General features: G+C 43.1%; 1 protein-coding gene across 1 annotated transcript in view; it reads right to left on the bottom strand.

The window, feature by feature from the left end:
• LOC109892003 (ubiquitin carboxyl-terminal hydrolase 43-like) overlaps positions 1 to 20,735 on the bottom strand; it is a 90,394-nt gene that overhangs the window by 45,352 nt on the left and 24,307 nt on the right. The window contains exon 3 of the mRNA XM_031827741.1: positions 2,624 to 2,727. Coding sequence (XP_031683601.1) covers positions 2,624 to 2,727 — 104 coding nt within the window. The remainder of the gene's footprint in view (positions 1 to 2,623; positions 2,728 to 20,735) is intronic.

Genomic DNA, 20,735 nt, shown 5'->3' with positions numbered 1-20,735 from the left:
TGAAGCTTGTTTGTAAACTGACTAAATCTTGTCAAGTATAATGGGCCTGGTGATTGTATAGTGACAAACAGACCCATTGCAGTGATAATTATATTACATACTGAAGTGTTACACCCAGGACTCAAATACTGGAGGGCAATGAGAGAGGGACAGAGGAATAGTTAACAAATCAAAGATAGGGACTCCAAAGGCTGTTCCTAAAACAAATAGCACAACAAACATCGTAAGTATATGTCACTAATAGTATTATATTAGTTATTAGTATGACAGATATTTCATCATATAAAATACATACAGTATTTTGCAATTTCACTGACCACTGCGACTCTGAATCCCACTTTCACACATTATTCTAAAAAAGCTTTGACAGTAGCTTTTCAGTCTTACACTTTCACACCCAGGCCTCAATCCTCATCTCAGATAATGATGCTGTTGCCTGAGTAAGTGATTTGGACTGGCCTAAGCGACAAAATCAGATGGTTATGGAAAGATATGGCTATGGAATATTCCTTGAGAGACATTTCTATATAGTCCAGAGCTCTTTTCCACTGAACTAAAGCCATGCTGTAGCTCTGAAATGCAAAGTTATGCTGTTTTTGAAGTTATACTATCAGTGATCATCAGTCAAGTGTTGGATTCCAGTCTGAATCACCCTGGGTGAATCTGGCACAATGTTTGAGTGGGTGAGCTAGCTATGGCTCCCGAGCTAGCTATGGCTGCTTCCTGTCTAGACACGCCCATTTCCCGGGTGTCAAAGCAGAAACATTCATCAGTGGGTAGCAATTAAGGGATGCACTCTGACAGATGTATTAAAGGCATTACACCAAGCTGCTGATTTTCCAAGGAATTAGCAGATGGAGGAAACAAAAACAAGCAGGAAATTACAAAGCAAATGGAAACTTCCACAGAGTGGCAAGTGTTCTAATTACTTCACGACAGAGTTAAAAGGTCCAAATATACATCTGTTCTATTGTGCAGTTGTTTGCATAATTCTTTGTCAATATAGTAAGACATTAGTCAAGGTTACCCAGAGAAGAGTACAGCTAACGTAAAATTGGGGGCTTGACAGAGATTTACACTTGGCAGTTGGATGCAGAACTGTCATTGGCGCCTCTGTGAGAGGAGTGGACAGCCAAATCATGATGAAGGTACTGCAACAGCTCCACTACCTTCAGCAGCTCCAGTGATCTCCCGACCACAGCTGTGAGATGCATCTGTTTCATAGAAATACCTAGGAGGCTTTATCTCCAAGATTAAATGAACACTTGTGAAGCTTCAGAGGCTCTGTGTTCAAAGCTGCTGTAGCAGGCGCTGAGGGGCACTGAACACGGATTGAAAGGAATGTTATAAGGACTAAAACTGTGAAAACTCAATCAGGTTCATCAATCACAGCTTATCAGGAAAGCTACTAGAGCAAAGATTGTATACGTTTATTCAATATGTAGGTAATCTATGCCTATTCGATTTGTACAGTTGTCGTTTTTCACTTGACCTCAAACAAGAACCAACCACCCCACTCATTTTACTCAGGACCATAAATGCACTTGAAGGGGTCCCTAGTTACCTAGGAGACATAAAGGTTAGGTGGAGGGGCAGTCTCTCTTACTGCACTCTGTGCATGGGCCTTGTCAGTATTGATGCTCCAGCTAGGCTCAGTAATTACTGGAATGTCTGCAGTGATTTAATGAGGTTACTCTTTCTCCTGCTAATACATATACAACCTCTACCCACTTATAGTTATAAAGGCATCTCCATTACACATTATCTGATAATTACAATTTAATTCAATCAATGAGAACTGGATCGAAGAGTCATCGGTAATCGAATGTGATGTGGGAAAAAAGCCTCCATACCTAACTCAGCATTGGTTGTACAATAATTGTAAAGAACTCATAGGAGAGGTGCAAAACCCAATAGGCCAGACAGTGTGACCGATGGACTAACAGCTTATACCAAGACAAGCATGAAACTGATTTCCACACAAATGACCATAATTGCATTGAACTTTATAACATATGGTTCATAATTAAAGGAAATGTATTAAAATTTGAATGGTTTTTTTCCCCAATATGTTTTTGTTTAGCCAACTTACAAAGTTTTCCTAAATCTCAATCAATCTCTCAACAACAGACTCCCTCGCAACCTCATCCAGGTGCACTGACAGGAATAGAACGGGTTAGACAAAAACACAACTGGCTCCTAATGTAAATAAAATAACAAAAGCTGTCACATTTTGACACTTTTTAATTATTTATTATTTTCTAGCATTTTCATCTAAGGAGCAGGTTGAGCCACGAAAAATATTTCACAATGAACAAAGGAGAGAAAAGTTAACTCTTCTGTTTTACATTCAAGACACTGAATCTGAGGGAAATTGTTGACTGACACAAATATGAGAGACAATTCCCTGTATAGTAATTCATTTATTTTTCACCTGTCCTTCAAGATGCAAGGCAGCAGTTTTTACATTAGCACAAGACCAGGGATTGAGTCAACTGTCTTCTACTCAGCTCAGCTCAGATGCCATCAATTTCATCACTGCTTGCAGGACTAAGGTGCAGATAGTAATAGGGCTATTCTCTAGCAGTATGCTATGGGCAGACCTGGCAAACTGGAAACTCACTTGTATTGTGCCTGGAAGTGTTCCTGTACAAAGCTGTGGCATGCCCCAGGCTGCTGCGAGTGGGGAGTCTCAGTGACCATCGCCTTCTCTGATATACCAGGGCCCTGGAATAGAGAGTGGACAAACAGAAACACATCATTTTAACATCTACAATCTACATCTACAAAAAAACATCAGGTTCAACTAAATCCACTGCTATTCGGATGACACCCAGATTTACATCCACACCAAACCCACCTCTCACCTGTTTCCCCTGTTTCTGATCAACTGACTCCAGGACATCAAAAACTGGATGACACCCAATCTACTCAAACTCAAGAGCAATAAAACTGAGGTCATGCTGGTGGCTTCCAAAGTTCCCCTCAAGAAAGTGGGTGACCTCATGATGTCCATTGATGGCTGCACCATCTGCCCATTATCCGAGGTCTGAAATCTGGGGGTCATCCTGGACCCCACTCTCACCTTCGAGCCCCACATCAAGTCCGCCACCAAATCTGGCTTCTTTCACCTCCGTAACATTTATTTTGATTTAACCTTTATTTAACCATCCACAAAACAAGACTGTGCACCATTGTGGACTGGGCTTTCAGCGCTGCTGCCCCCCCCCCCCAAACTCTGGAACTCTCTTCCCCCAGCCACCCAAAACTCTGGGGGCATTGCTACTAGAGTTAGCGTAATGACATGCTAGCTGTTCCCATAGATTTCCAGTCATTGAGCTAACAACTATCCATTTAAAAGTGCATCTTGGCAGAAATATATACTTGGTTTTTTTTGCATCAGTGGCAACAAAACTAGTGTTACACCAAATGAATATAGGAGTTAACACTGAGGGGAGGTACAGATCAGCATAAAATATATTAAATTAATATCTGTCTAGTTAGAACATTGTGAAATGTTGTTCAGCAGTCTTTATTTCTATTAAAAGGGGATTTTCAAAGGCAGTGGAAAGTATTGACGTGAATGAAACCCGCTTGGGGGACTTCTCTCTTTATTCTTTAATCCACTCACCTACAGCAGAGCTCAACTGGCCTTGGAAAAGATAAAAGAGGAGGAAAAAGCGATAAAACTAACAGACTGATCACTGAAACCATGCAAGGTTAAAAAAACAAGCTGATCTGGGACGGCACACAACGAGGGCATAGCACAGCTATGTGATAATGAATGAAGTGAATTGAAAACTGTCCCCGTCAGCGCTGATTTGACTGAACTAATCCACCTAGCCCTAGCTGCACCATCAACAACAATAGCAGCAACAACAGCAGCCATGGTCTTTGCTCCTCCTTCATCGTCACTTCTGAGGGTGTCTCTAGCACTTTCTAATGGCGGTTTGTTGCCAGTGTGACTCTGTGGAATAATAATTACTGCAGATTATGTAATGGCACATCATGGATGCAGTGTAGCCATTTGAAACCAATGTAATGTCAAATCTGAATCATTCTCTCACTATGGTATCAGGGTCATGGTTGCACCATTTCACAAAACCACGTTGCCTTGTGACAGGAGAGCCAGGAGGAGATGTGTGGTTATGATGGATATTTTGGTACAGCAATGGTAAAAACGAAACAAAAGGTACCATACCATAGACACTGAGACAGGATGGATGACTGAGAAAAAGAGAGGTAATAGTGTATAATGCCGTTAGGGGCATTCATTAGGCTTAATTACCCCTATCATTTACTGGGATAAAAAAATGTTTTATTGTCACATACACCAGATAGGTACTGAGAAATGTGTTGTTTTGTGTTGTTTTACAGGGTCAGTCATAGTAACACTGTAACGTGTGCTCCCTCTCTGGCCTCTAGGTCACCAGGCTGCTTGTTTAAGGCGCACACCTGTCACCAGTGTTACGCGCATTTGTGCATAATGACACTCACCTGGACTCCAACACCTCCTTGATTACCTGCCCTTTATATGTCACTCCTTTTGTTTTTCCCCCCAGTCGTCATTGTTTCTGTGTCATGTTTGTGTTTCTTGTTTTGTTTATTTATTAAACGTATTTACTCCATGAACTTGCTTCCCGACTCCCAGCGTACATCGTTACAAGTACGGCGCCCCAGGAGCAAATTAGGTCTAAGTGCCTTGCTCAAGGGCACATACAGATTTTTCACCTTGTCGGTTCGGGTATTCGAACCAGCAACCTTTCGGTTACTGGTTCAACACTCGAACGGCCTTCCCTTCATGAATGTCTTTGAAGGAAATCATGGTAAATCAATTTAACAGCAAATAACAAATGATTTTGCTGGCTTGATTACCAATTATTACTGTAACTGAGCTCTCACAATCTCTCTTCGAAGATGTGTGAAACTTCAACATGCCTCTGCAATATAGTCAATATCAACTGCACAATATGTGCTCACTGACAACGTCGGTTATGAAAGTGACAAAGTAGAACATTTTCCTTATTGTCTATTTCCTGATTTATACAGTTCCGGTTACAGTCACCGTAGCTGATTATGCATCAACGTTTAGGTAAGAGGAATAAGCCTTTATTCCTACAAAACAAGCACATGGTTGGAAAACAATGGTTATAAATAAAAAATAAAGGGAGAATTATGCACCAAAGATACAAACATCAGATTTTCAAGTGCAAAGGGAATTTGAGCTGCCATTTGCCTTCAGGCATTCAGGATTTAGTGAAGTGACATGATGCACTTCAGATGCATAGTGGAGATATTTAATGGTACAAAATTGTACATTATGGAGTAAATATATGACTACAATACAGCCTTTGTGTGTGTGTGTGTGTGTGTGTGTGTGTGTGTGTGTGTGTGTGTGTGTGTGTGTGTGTGCATATGTGTGTGTGTGTGTGTGTGTGTGTGTGTGTGTGTGTGTGTGTGTGTGTGTGTGTGTGTGTGTGTGTGTGTGTGTGTGTGTGTGTGTGTGTGTGCATATGTGTAGCTCCCAAACTGAAACAGCTTTGACCTTGAAGGTGACATTTGTCACAAAGAACATTTGATGTGTCTGGATTCTTTTAAATTGCAAAAAAACATTCATACTTTCAACATTCAGCACCTGAACAAAGCCACTGGATGTACACATTTAACTATGATAACAAATCTCTGACTCACCTTTTCTTATCAAGAGTGGTTGACTTGGAAAAGGCCAAGCTAAAACCACATTTCTGGGTTAGCACATTATTACTGAAGTTACTAGAGCGCTGTACCTAGACGCCAGGCACTTGAAAATGCATTAAGTCATCTTATCATTTTAGCCCTCATTTGACAGGCTCATGGAGGCTGTCAGAGCATTATTGCTCGCCAAGTCTCTCTGTTGACTCTTTCTCCACCACACCATGTCTCCTGTCCTGATCCCATACTGACTGCCACTGTTCCCAGGCCGGCAGCTCAACCATGACCCCATCTCACAAATGGAGCTGAAAGGAGGTTTTTGAATTTCGGGTTGTGGAAAAAAGTGTAGTGTAGTGTGGTGCGGGAGTGCTCAAAAAGTGTAGTGTAGTGTGGTGTGGGAGTGCTCAAAAAGTGTAGTATAGTGTGGTGTGGGAGTGTTCAAAAAGTATAGTGTAGTGTGGTGTGGGAGTGTTCAAAAAGTGTAGTATAGTGTGGTGCGGGAGTGCTCAAAAAGTGTAGTATAGTGTGGTGCGGGAGTGCTCAAAAAGTGTAGTGTAGTGTGGTGTGGGAGTGCTCAAAAAGTGTAGTATAGTGTGGTGTGGGAGTGTTCAAAAAGTGTAGTATAGTGTGGTGCGGGAGTGCTCAAAAAGTGTAGTGTAGTGTGGTGTGGGAGTGCTCAAAAAGTGTAGTATAGTGTGGTGTGGGAGTGTTCAAAAAGTGTAGTGTAGTGTGGTGTGGGAGTGCTCAAAAAGTATAGTGTAGTGTGGTGTGGGAGTGTTCAAAAAGTGTAGTGTAGTGTGGTGTGGGAGTGCTCAAAAAGTGTAGTGTAGTGTGGTGTGGGAGTGCTCAAAAAGTATAGTGTAGTGTGGTGTGGGAGTGTTCAAAAAGTGTAGTGTAGTGTGGTGTGGGAGTGCTCAAAAGGTGTAGTGTAGTGTGGTGTGGGAGTGCTCAAAAAAGTGTAGTGTAGTGTGGTGTGGGAGTGCTCAAAAAGTGTAGTGTAGTGTGGTGTGGGAGTGCTCAAAAAGTGTAGTGTAGTGTGGTGTGGGATCACTCAAAAAGTGTAGTGTATTGTGGTGTGGGAGTGCTCAAAAAGTGTAGTGTAGTGTGGTGTGGGAGTGCTCAAAAAGTGTAGTGTAGTGTGGAGGAGAGTTCCTCTAACTGACCAAAGCCACTGAGTCTTTTCTTCCAAGTCCACTTCAGCTTAGCACAGACCGGAATGTGACCGAAGCATGACCTTCCCCTCTTGCACGGGGCTTCAATAGGCACATACAATCACAAATGTTCCCTCTTCTCTCATTTCCCTCCACTCTCACTTTAGTGAGTTCCTCTATGGTTTTAGCTCTCTCCATCACACTCTACCCCACTCAGTCACTCCCTCATCCTTCTCTCATAACATTCTCTCTTTTCCCCTCCCTGTGTGGTACGGTAATGCTCTGCTGAGCCTCCTCTTATTTGTCAAGGGGTAACAGGTCTTTAGAGCAGGCATTGAGAGCAGAGAGAGAGAGAGAGGCTAGGAGGTCTGCTCTCCTGAGGCCTATGCTCCTACAGAACATATAGCTAGCTGAATTCATGCCTTACTACCACTCTCTGGCCTCCTCAGCAGCAGAGTTGACTGGAGCTGGAGAGATAATACATTCCAGAGTTATCTTTGTGCAGAGATAACAACACAGTGTTCCGAGACCAATGAGCCCAGCCCAGACACAGTCTTATCACCTCACTAAATTCCCTGGTGAGCCTGGCCAAGTCATCAGACTGCGAGGCGGCAGCAGCATGTTAGCAGCAACCGCTAGTATGGCTAGGACGATACCAGTATCGCAATCTGTTTTCAGTGGCAAAAATTAAAACACGAAGCAGACTAACTCTTTGGTCCTTTAAAACCCTGCTGTATGTCAAATAATGTGTGCTATAGTTTGGAAAGTAAATAAATGTGACTCTGGATGACAACATAATGTTTGTTTCCAACATTAGGGCTGTTTTCCTAAAGAAGTTAAATCCGCTTCGTGTTTTGTTTCCTTGTCACGAATGAATATCGCGATACTACAGGTAATCAAATGGCTACCCGGACTATTTGCATTGTGTGCCTCCCCCAACCCCTCTTTTACGCTGCTGCTACTCTCTGTTTATCATATATGCATAGTCACTTTAACTATACATTCATGTACATACTACCTCAATTGGCCCGACCAACCAGTGCTCCTGCACATTGGCTAACCGGGCTATCTGCATTGTGTCCCGCCACCCACCACCCGCCAATGATTTATTACTAAACCTGTATAAATAGCTTCATCAGCAAAGGCTACGATTGCATGCCTGCCGCAGGCAACGTAGTCATGTTTATTTGACTTTGCCCTGGTGTTTTTATTAACAGCAATACTGTGTAAACAAACTAACAGATATTTCATTTGTTCAACTTAGTGCTTGATAGGGTTGTGAGAGGCATCACAACAACTTCAAGCCCTTTAGCGTCTAAATTGAATAAAATAAGCTGAATTTAATAGCTAACCGGGCTATCTGCATTGTGTCTCGCCACCACCACCCGCCAACCCCTCTTTTATGCTACTGCTACTCTCTGTTCATCATATATGGATAGTCACTTTAACCATATCTACATGTACATACTACCTCAATCAGCCTGACTAACCGGTGTCTGTATGTAGCCTCGCTACTTTTATAGCCTCGCTACTGTATATAGCCTGTCTTTTTACAGTTGTTTTATTTCGTTACTTACCTATTGTTCACCTAATACCTTTTTTGCACTATTGGTTATAGCCTGTAACTAAGCATTTCACTGTAAGGTCTACACCTGTTGTATTCGGCCACGTGACAAATGAATTTTGATTTGATTTGATACTAGTATCCAGAGGTGTGGACTCGAGGCACATGACTTGGACTAGAGTCAGACTCGAGTCACAAATATGATGACTTGCAACTCGACCTTGACTTTAACACCAATAACTCGTGACTTAACTTGGACTTGAGCCTTTTGACTCAACCTGACTTGATAACCTCCCCAAGCCCAAATATAAAAAATTATGCTATTAAAAAAAGTGTGAAGCACATCAACTCTTCATTTAACAGATTACAGTTTGATTACAGCCAATCAAATTGTGCCAGCTGAGAAAAAGTTGTGCGTGGCAGTGCAGAGGAACGTCGACGGGTGAATTCAGATGGAGCCCTTGGAAAGATGATACCCAAATTATTATTTCCAGATATAAAGATGACGCTGTATCAACAAAAAACGGATTGCAACTTGCAAAACATGCGGGAAGAAAATTGCAGACGGAGGCGCAACAATTTCCAATTTTGTTCGACATTTGAAGCTGCACAAAGAATGGTAAGTCGTGGCTAATATAGCCGACAGCTATATAATTTATAACTATGCTAGTGTAGCATGTAGGCTAACGTAATGTTACATCAATGAGCTTTCACACAGTCAATCAGTGCGAGAACGTGATAATTGCACGCAAGATTGAGCTACAACTGGCTAGGCAGTTGGTAGCCTAAATCCTGCCTGATGTTACTGCTGTTCCCTAAACCATTGACATACGTTAGCCTACTGTAACCACACAGAGAGAGTGAGTGTGTGTGTGTAAGGTTGGGCGATTGTGTACAAGCCTACATCGCCCGATTGCGCCCCATAGCGATCCTCGATAGTCAATCACTTTTTTTTGGGGGGGGGGGGTCTTTCTCATGGCTACCCATGTATTTCCATGTAAAAATAACATTTATTTGGAAAGTAATAAATATATAGCTATTTTTAAAAGCATTCATGATTTGCGTAAATGTAATATACTAACTATTACTCTTGTTAAAAAAATATTTGGTGAAGAGCACATTATGACTTGTTTAGGACTCTAATCTCGAAGTTTGAGACATGACTTGAGACTTGACTTGGTGTCACGCTCTGACCTTAGTTATCTTAGTTCTCTTTATTATTTTGGTCTGGTCAGGGTGTGACTAGGGTGGGTTTGTTAGTTTTTGTATTGTCTAGTTTTTTTTTTTTTATGTCTAGGGGGTTTTGTAAGTCTAGGTTTATGTAGGTCTATGGTGGCCTGAATTGGTTCCCAATCAGAGGCAGCTGCTTATCGTTGTCTCTGATTGGGGACCATATTTAGGTAGCCATATTCCTTTGGTATTTTGTGGGTTCTTGGTCTATGTTTAGTTGCCTGTCTGCACTACGCATATTAGCTTCACGGTTCGTTATTATTTTTTTTTTTAAGTTTGTTTAGTGTTCTTTGTGTAAATAAAGAAGAATGTATTCTTATCACGCTGCGCCTTGGTCTCCTCGTTATGACGAATGTGACAGAATAACCCACCAAATAAGGACCAAGTAGCGTGTGAATGAGGAGTGGACATCCTGGGCCCGGGAGAAAGATGAGTGGAGGACATCCTGGACCTGGGAGGAGGTAATGGCAGGGGACAAGACCCTGCCATGGAAGCAGGTGGATATAGCACAGGAGGAAAGGCGACGATACGAGGAGTCAAGGCAACCACAGAAACCCCAATAAAAAAATGGGGGGTGGCACATGGAGCAGTCGGCGGAGCCGAGGAGTAAACCAGAGCCAGTCTGGGAGAAGGAGGATTCGGAAGAGAGAGAAATTGGGGAGTTGTTAAGTTGGTGGAGGACACACAGATTTGAAATAAAATAAAGTGTTGTTGAAGGATGGCGCTTTAGTGTTCTGCTATAAGTGAACATAGAGATGAACACATTTTCAAAAGGGAGATTCAGATTAAATAAAAATTATTTGAGCTCTTTCCAACAGTTCTAAGATGAGGTGGCTGTGGTTGAGAAGTCTCACTGACAGAGCAGAGCCCTGTAATGGAAAGGAAAGGCCAACTGATGAGGGAACATTTCATCAGAAGCAGAGTGGACAAATAATGATTTATTACTAAACCTGTATAAATAGCTTCATCAGCAAAGGCTACGATTGCATGCCTGCCGCAGGCAACGTAGTCATGTTTATTTGACTTTGCCCTGGTGTTTTTATTAACAGCAATACTCTGTAAACAAACTAACAGATATTTCATTTGTTCAACTTAGTGATTGATAGGGTTGTGAGAGACATCACAACAACTTCAAGCCCTTTAGCGTCGAAATAAAAATACAATTAAAAGCAACTACCCACTGGGCACAGACGTCAAGCCAACGTACATTCGCGTTGGTTCAACGTAATTTCATTGAAATGATTGTAAACAACATTGACTCAACCAGTGTATGCTCAGTAGGTATCCTTAAAGACTATGCTCAGTAGGTATCCTTAAAGACTATATCAAATAAAATACATTGAGATTCTGATCCGCAATTATCCCCTTGAAAATAATTTCAGTCACAGATACAGTACAATATCGCAAACATACAGCAGACCCACATGAAGAAAAGCATGGTCAGTGGTTACAAGTTTGTGTTCAGGATGGACATACAGCAGACCCACATGAAGAAAAGCATGGTCAGTGGTTACAAGTTTGTGTTCAGGATGGACATACAGCAGACCCACATGAAGAAAAGCATGGTCAGTGGTTACAAGTTTGTGTTCAGGATGGACATACAGCAGACCCACATGAAGAAAAGCATGGTCAGTGGTTACAAGTTTGTGTTCAGGATGGACATACAGCAGACCCACATGAAGAAAAGCATGGTCAGTGGTTACAAGTTTGTGTTCAGGATGGACATACAGCAGACCCACATGAAGAAAAGCATGGTCAGTGGTTACAAGTTTGTGTTCAGGATGGACATACAGCAGACCCACATGAAGAAAAGCATGGTCAGTGGTTACAAGTTTGTGTTCAGGATGGACATACAGCAGACCCACATGAAGAAAAGCATGGTCAGTGGTTACAAGTTTGTGTTCAGGATGGACATACAGCAGACCCACATGAAGAAAAGCATGGTCAGTGGTTACAAGTTTGTGTTCAGGATGGACATACAGCAGACCCACATGAAGAAAAGCATGGTCAGTGGTTACAAGTTTGTGTTCAGGATGGACATACAGCAGACCCACATGAAGAAAAGCATGGTCAGTGGTTACAAGTTTGTGTTCAGGATGGACATACAGCAGACCCACATGAAGAAAAGCATGGTCAGTGGTTACAAGTTTGTGTTCAGGATGGACATACAGCAGACCCACAATGAAGAAAAGCATGGTCAGTGGTTACAAGTTTGTGTTCAGGATGGACATACAGCAGACCCACATGAAGAAAAGCATGGTCAGTGGTTACAAGTTTGTGTTCAGGATGGACATACAGCAGACCCACATGAAGAAAAGCATGGTCAGTGGTTACAAGTTTGTGTTCAGGATGGACATACAGCAGACCCACATGAAGAAAAGCATGGTCAGTGGTTACAAGTTTGTGTTCAGGATGGACATACAGCAGACCCACATGAAGAAAAGCATGGTCAGTGGTTACAAGTTTGTGTTCAGGATGGACATACAGCAGACCCACATGAAGAAAAGCATGGTCAGTGGTTACAAGTTTGTGTTCAGGATGGACATACAGCAGACCCACATGAAGAAAAGCATGGTCAGTGGTTACAAGTTTGGGTTCAGGATGGACATACAGCAGACCCACATGAAGAAAAGCATGGTCAGTGGTTACAAGTTTGTGTTCAGGATGGACATACAGCAGACCCACATGAAGAAAAGCATGGTCAGTGGTTACAAGTTTGTGTTCAGGATGGACATACAGCAGACCCACATGAAGAAAAGCATGGTCAGTGGTTACAAGTTTGTGTTCAGGATGGACATACAGCAGACCCACATGAAGAAAAGCATGGTCAGTGGTTACAAGTTTGTGTTCAGGATGGACATACAGCAGACCCACATGAAGAAAAGCATGGTCAGTGGTTACAAGTTTGTGTTCAGGATGGACATACAGCAGACCCACATGAAGAAAAGCATGGTCAGTGGTTACAAGTTTGTGTTCAGGATGGACATACAGCAGACCCACATGAAGAAAAGCATGGTCAGTGGTTACAAGTTTGTGTTCAGGATGGACATACAGCAGACCCACATGAAGAAAAGCATGGTCAGTGGTTACAAGTTTGTGTTCAGGATGGACATACAGCAGACCCACATGAAGAAAAGCATGGTCAGTGGTTACAAGTTTGTGTTCAGGATGGACATACAGCAGACCCACATGAAGAAAAGCATGGTCAGTGGTTACAAGTTTGTGTTCAGGATGGACATACAGCAGACCCACATGAAGAAAAGCATGGTCAGTGGTTACAAGTTTGTGTTCAGGATGGACATACAGCAGACCCACATGAAGAAAAGCATGGTCAGTGGTTACAAGTTTGTGTTCAGGATGGACATACAGCAGACCCACATGAAGAAAAGCATGGTCAGTGGTTACAAGTTTGTGTTCAGGATGGACATACAGCAGACCCACATGAAGAAAAGCATGGTCAGTGGTTACAAGTTTGTGTTCAGGATGGACATACAGCAGACCCACATGAAGAAAAGCATGGTCAGTGGTTACAAGTTTGTGTTCAGGATGGACATACAGCAGACCCACATGAAGAAAAGCATGGTCAGTGGTTACAAGTTTGTGTTCAGGATGGACATACAGCAGACCCACATGAAGAAAAGCATGGTCAGTGGTTACAAGTTTGTGTTCAGGATGGACATACAGCAGACCCACATGAAGAAAAGCATGGTCAGTGGTTACAAGTTTGTGTTCAGGATGGACATACAGCAGACCCACATGAAGAAAAGCATGGTCAGTGGTTACAAGTTTGTGTTCAGGATGGACATACAGCAGACCCACATGAAGAAAAGCATGGTCAGTGGTTACAAGTTTGTGTTCAGGATGGACATACAGCAGACCCACATGAAGAAAAGCATGGTCAGTGGTTACAAGTTTGTGTTCAGGATGGACATACAGCAGACCCACATGAAGAAAAGCATGGTCAGTGGTTACAAGTTTGTGTTCAGGATGGACATACAGCAGACCCACATGAAGAAAAGCATGGTCAGTGGTTACAAGTTTGTGTTCAGGATGGACATACAGCAGACCCACATGAAGAAAAGCATGGTCAGTGGTTACAAGTTTGTGTTCAGGATGGACATACAGCAGACCCACATGAAGAAAAGCATGGTCAGTGGTTACAAGTTTGTGTTCAGGATGGACATACAGCAGACCCACATGAAGAAAAGCATGGTCAGTGGTTACAAGTTTGTGTTCAGGATGGACATACAGCAGACCCACAATGAAGAAAAGCATGGTCAGTGGTTACAAGTTTGTGTTCAGGATGGACATACAGCAGACCCACATGAAGAAAAGCATGGTCAGTGGTTACAAGTTTGTGTTCAGGATGGACATACAGCAGACCCACATGAAGAAAAGCATGGTCAGTGGTTACAAGTTTGTGTTCAGGATGGACATACAGCAGACCCACATGAAGAAAAGCATGGTCAGTGGTTACAAGTTTGTGTTCAGGATGGACATACAGCAGACCCACATGAAGAAAAGCATGGTCAGTGGTTACAAGTTTGTGTTCAGGATGGACATACAGCAGACCCACATGAAGAAAAGCATGGTCAGTGGTTACAAGTTTGTGTTCAGGATGGACATACAGCAGACCCACATGAAGAAAAGCATGGTCAGTGGTTACAAGTTTGTGTTCAGGATGGACATACAGCAGACCCACATGAAGAAAAGCATGGTCAGTGGTTACAAGTTTGTGTTCAGGATGGACATACAGCAGACCCACATGAAGAAAAGCATGGTCAGTGGTTACAAGTTTGTGTTCAGGATGGACATACAGCAGACCCACATGAAGAAAAGCATGGTCAGTGGTTACAAGTTTGTGTTCAGGATGGACATACAGCAGACCCACATGAAGAAAAGCATGGTCAGTGGTTACAAGTTTGTGTTCAGGATGGACATACAGCAGACCCACATGAAGAAAAGCATGGTCAGTGGTTACAAGTTTGTGTTCAGGATGGACATACAGCAGACCCACATGAAGAAAAGCATGGTCAGTGGTTACAAGTTTGTGTTCAGGATGGACATACAGCAGACCCACATGAAGAAAAGCATGGTCAGTGGTTACAAGTTTGTGTTCAGGATGGACATACAGCAGACCCACATGAAGAAAAGCATGGTCAGTGGTTACAAGTTTGTGTTCAGGATGGACATACAGCAGACCCACATGAAGAAAAGCATGGTCAGTGGTTACAAGTTTGTGTTCAGGATGGACATACAGCAGACCCACATGAAGAAAAGCATGGTCAGTGGTTACAAGTTTGTGTTCAGGATGGACATACAGCAGACCCACATGAAGAAAAGCATGGTCAGTGGTTACAAGTTTGTGTTCAGGATGGACATACAGCAGACCCACATGAAGAAAAGCATGGTCAGTGGTTACAAGTTTGTGTTCAGGATGGACATACAGCAGACCCACATGAAGAAAAGCATGGTCAGTGGTTACAAGTTTGTGTTCAGGATGGACATACAGCAGACCCACATGAAGAAAAGCATGGTCAGTGGTTACAAGTTTGTGTTCAGGATGGACATACAGCAGACCCACATGAAGAAAAGCATGGTCAGTGGTTACAAGTTTGTGTTCAGGATGGACATACAGCAGACCCACATGAAGAAAAGCATGGTCAGTGGTTACAAGTTTGTGTTCAGGATGGACATACAGCAGACCCACATGAAGAAAAGCATGGTCAGTGGTTACAAGTTTGTGTTCAGGATGGACATACAGCAGACCCACATGAAGAAAAGCATGGTCAGTGGTTACAAGTTTGTCTTCAGGATGGACATACAGCAGACCCACATGAAGAAAAGCATGGTCAGTGGTTACAAGTTTGTGTTCGGGATGGACATACAGTAGACCAACGTATACAGGGATCACAGTAAATGTCAGATCAGATGATCATTTGATTGGCTGATTACAATGGCTTATCAAGTTGTCCTTTCAAACTTGAAGAATTTCAGACACTGTCAGTTTAATGCACAAAACAGAACTCATCATGTAGTAGTAACGTGTGACCGCTAATACCCGAGATATGTTAAATTGTCAAATTGTCAACCTTGCTTAATCCAAAAGACTCAATGCCAGGAGAGGCATGTGCCGATACCCCGGGAGTAAGAAGAACATTAAAACTCCAATCCCTCACCCTGGCAGCTACAGCAGTGTAATTGATTCTTAGGATTTAGATAAATGACAAAGATACAGTTGTGAGCAACTGAGTGGAAGGACTAGAGCCTTGTTGCTAGCGCAGCACTGTCAACGAGGGGGACAGAGTTAATCTATTGTGATTCCTGAGCTGACTGACCAGAGAAAAATACTGCAGCATTGTTATTGGCTAGCAAAAGTGGACGGTGGCTCAAAGGGGTCATTTTCTGTAACCACCAGAGCATACCAGTTTTGACAGCGATTTAAGTCCATGTCCAGACATTGGTAAGTGTAAAATTGAAGGATAAAATCAAGATAATAAGCACTACAGTACAAACAAACGTCCTGCTCTTACGACGCTCCACCACGCTCGAGGCCATTCACTTCACACAGTAAACACAATTCTCCAGTTGAGATGCCATTACAAACGGATTTGGCACTGGTAGCACTGAGAACCACAGTTACAGAAACATTTACCCATCGTCAACTCTCCATAGAGTGTAATGACAAGACTAAGACCGATAATGGGACTTTATTTCATTGTGGGTGCTGACTGAGAGCCTGAAATCACACACATTAACAGAATGGTCTGTCCTCTAGTGAGGTCTTAAATAATTAACCCAAATGTCACCCATAGTGATTCATACCAGTGTTCAGGAACCTGGGCACTTTCACTCCACCGCAGAGGAATTCCGGCAAATATCCTGCGCGGATCACCTGCCTCGTCCTGATGGGTTTTCAGGGATGGAGCGTAAATGGGGACGAGGTTACCCAGTAATGGGCCTGCAGTGAATAATTGAAGCATCCATGGAAACACAGAGATGGACATGTTCTTCTGGAAGGAGCAGAGCACTAGGGGAGAGTGATTGAGAACAGGGGCTGTAGCAGCAGAGCTCTAACCTCTCCAGTAGAGCTGAACACACAGACAGTGAAAGAGAGAGAGAGAGTGCACTACACAGCGCTGACATGCACAGCGTTAATGAATAATGGACGTCTCCCTCTGAGAAACCTCCTACCACATCCCTCTCTAAAAATAGCACCTTCTTTAGTCAAGGTGAACAGGGATAGCAGCTCTACTGTCAGAGCCCCCCCTCATAGGGAATCACTCTTTGTGGGAGCATCGTTATGGACATGCTAAGTGGAAATGCTCTGCTGAACAGGGTGAGGCTGACCTCAGTGTGTAGTAGGTAGGTAGTGCCTGCTAGATGATGTGTGTGTCTGGTCAGGTCTGGTTAGTGGGAGTATGTTAGAAAGCAGACTTGTCCAGAGGCATAATTCTGGCCTTGGTATCCTTCTGTGAGTTCACAAAGGGTATCAGCTACAATTACCCCTGGGATCTCAAGACTGTTTATACATTACATGACCAAAACTATGTGGACCCCTGCTCATCGAACATCTCGTTCCAAAATCATGGGCATTAATATGGAGTTGGTCCTTCCTTTGCTGATATAACAACCTCCACTCTTCTGGGAAGGTTTTCCACTAGATGTTAGAACATTGCTGGGGGGACTTGCTTCCATTCAGCCACGACCGCATTAGTGAGGTCGGGCACTGATGTTGGGCGTTAGGCCTGGCTCGCAGTCTGCATTTCAATTCATCTCAAAGGTGTTCGATGGAGTTGAGGTCAGGGCTCTGTGCAGGCCAGTCAAGTTCTTCCATACCGATCTGGACAAACCATTTCTGTATGTACCTCGCTTTGTGCATGAGGTCATTGTCATGCTGAAACAAGAAAGGGCCTTCCCCAAACTGTTGCCACAAAGTTGGAAACACAGAATCGTCTCGAATGTCATTGTATGCTGTAGCGTTAAGATTTCCCTTCACTGGAACTAAGGGGCCTAGCCCGAACCATGACAAACAGCCCCAGACTATTATTCCTCCTCCACCAAACTTTACAGTTGTCACTATGCATTCGGGCAGGTAGCGTTCTCCTCGCATCCGCCAAACCCAGATTCGTCCGTCAGGACTGCCAGATGGTAAAGTGTGATTCATCACTCCAGGGAATGCGTTTCCACTGCTCCAGAGTCCAATGGTGGCGAGCTTTACACCACTCCAGCCGATGCTTGACATTGCGCATGGTGATCTTACATGCTGACTACACCGCTCGCATCGAGTGCCCGAGCGGTGCTAAATAAATTTAAACATACGTTATTTAATTATTGCACCCACACTGCTCGCGCTCCAAAGAGCGTCTGCGTTGCCAAGGGCTAAAATAGAAGTCAGTTCTATTTCTAACACAGATCGCGCTGCAAGTCCTGCCTCTCCCATCTCCTCATTGGTTTATAGAAGCAGATACCCACATGCCATCTCCTCATTGGTTACATCCACGTGGGTGACTGAAAGACGAACAGAGTTCGGTGGTGGTAATACACATTATGAAAGTTAGTTGCCAATCGCCAAAGTCCAAAGAAGAAAAAGCCTGAAAGGAGGAGAGATGACTAGAAACGATTCGGTTGACCGTTTTATGTGTAGATTAATTGTCGGAGTAGAGGACCTTGTGCATTTCAGGTAAAATAACAACTCAATGTTTATATCCCAGGACAAATTAGCTAGCAACAGCAAGCTAGCTAAATAGGACAAATTAGCTAGCAACTGCAAGCTAGCTAGCTAAATTGCCTTAAATGTTTAATGCTTTTTGACCTGTCCCCAAATTAATATAATTGGTTCAGAGTTTGTTTTGATATTTTAACCTGTGTGTCGTGATCGTGTTTGGTGTGGGGGGACAGAGGGAGTTTGGAACTCGATAGACGATTTTACGCTCATCAGCACTCGGCGGTCCAGTACTGTGAGCTTGTGTGGCCTACCACTTTGCGGGTGAGCCGTTGTTGCTCCTAGAAGTCAAGAAAGGCTAGTAACTAGAAGCTTTCTCCTTGAGGAAACATATTGGAGATATACTAAAAGAGAACATTTTCCATAACCTGTAGGTAGTAAGGACTAGGGTCTGAATAGATAGTTCAGAGCTTCGGCTCCTTCTTATAACCTGTAAGGAACACAATATATGATCTATACTTGCATGCAGGTTTCTCACTTATGGGTGGCACAAATTGGGATGTGGAGAGGGGAATGGGTAGGGTATATGCAAATTAAATATTGTAGTATTTACTATAGTTAAAAAGTGTACACCACAATCCAGAATTAATTATTACAGTACCCTGAAAGCACATGCTAGTGACAGTTAAGTTCAATTGTTTGCCTTGAGTCTTTTGATATGTCATTCTCAGAACTGCGGATCCTGGGTCTCTGCGTTTTGGCAGGGTCGTGTTTCGGAGGATGCATGACCTTCACCTCTCCCGAGACCATAGGGGAGTTGCAGCGATGAGAGAAGATCGTAACTACCAGTTGGATAACATAAAATTGGGTAAACTATTTATTTAATAAAGAAGTGCGGAACCTGGCTACATACAATGTACTATATCTATAATCTTCTATGGAGTCATACATTTAGCTTTTTTTTGCAATTGTTGTTGTTCTTTTTTAAGTTGAACAAAAGCCTCAACTTGTATTACTAAATGCACGCAATATCAATGGAAAAGCATATCAACTCAATGTTCAGGAAAGACTGACATATAATAATGTAAAATGGAGATCTCACATTCAAGCACTTCCATGAAGCTATAACCAAGGATGTAGACATCCTTGATATAAGTGAATCAGCATTAAGGGGCTATGGCTCTTCAACAGATCATAATCTGCTCTAGCTGTATGCTCCAGACACACCATTCGTTTGTCCGTTTCACTAAGCCAGTCAGATGGGTGGGCTACTAGTTAAATCCCAAAGTCTGGAGGTCAGAAATCCACAGAAGGGGATTGAGAATGAGACAGCAGAGGACTCTGTGAAAGGGAATAAGGAAAGGATAAAATTATTAGCGGTTTGAGAGACAGAGGGACATAGTCCTGGAGGGGGTAATAATATGAGGAGAGGAGTGTAGAAGGAGTGTAGAAGCCCTCATTGCACGGACACTTCTCTGTATAGTTCCTCCGTTGGAGAATACAGCTAGTGACAGGAGGGTAGCTAAAGTGGTAGCGAGACCTCTGACAATGATTCTACAATAGTATATGAGATATCAGCAGAGTGGGTTCAGGCACAGTGGTTTGAGGTGAATGACGATATAACACATGATTAGTTATAATGCATCAACTCACCCTAGCCAACCAACCCTAGCCAACCAACCCTAGCCAACCAACCCTAGCCAACCAACTCCTTCCCAGAATCCTTGCTAGCATGCCAACTTTCCTCATTTGAGAGGGATTTTCAGACACCTACCAGCAGGTCTGCACTGAGGTCGACTTCCTTTCCTTTTAGTGGAAATAATAGCCAGGCAGTAGCTAGAGGTCAGCAGGGGATGATGATGTGACTCAGTCCTGGTCTCTCTGACCTCATGTCAGTCATACCGAGTGGGTTACTCTCTGAGAGCATTTGACAGATTTTCAACCATGGTAAAAACCCACTGGTGGAGCACAATTATTGGCATCCTTGTAACATTCTCTTACATAGTGTATGAGGTCATCTCCACAATGCTACAGTCATTGGTAACCTACATTAGATATCATTCTATAGAGCAGACTCACTGGACCTCCACAGTAAAAAGTATAATGACAGTAAAACATTACAGCCCAGTGGAGAGAATCATCCTCCAACGATGCTGAGTGGATCTGCCCTGCCGCTCCACTGCTTGTTTTATATGGAAATACCATCAAGTCTGGAACAAAAAGAGGGAGGAAACACAGCACTTTTTGGAAGTGCCTTTGCGAGCCAAGAAAATACTTAGAGGTACTATTCAAGAAAAATGCTCCTAACACTTTTTTGGGTGGATGAATATGACTTTGTGAAATTAATCATTAATGACTCATAAGCCGATTGGTTTTTAGGAGGCATCAGCGGAGGCAGAGGAGGAGGCAGAGGAGGAGGCTGAGGAGGAGGCAG

This window comes from Oncorhynchus kisutch, linkage group LG6 (genome assembly GCF_002021735.2).
Source record: "Oncorhynchus kisutch isolate 150728-3 linkage group LG6, Okis_V2, whole genome shotgun sequence".
Lineage (NCBI taxonomy): Eukaryota > Metazoa > Chordata > Actinopteri > Salmoniformes > Salmonidae > Oncorhynchus > Oncorhynchus kisutch.
This window is presented reverse-complemented; position numbering and strand designations above follow the sequence as displayed.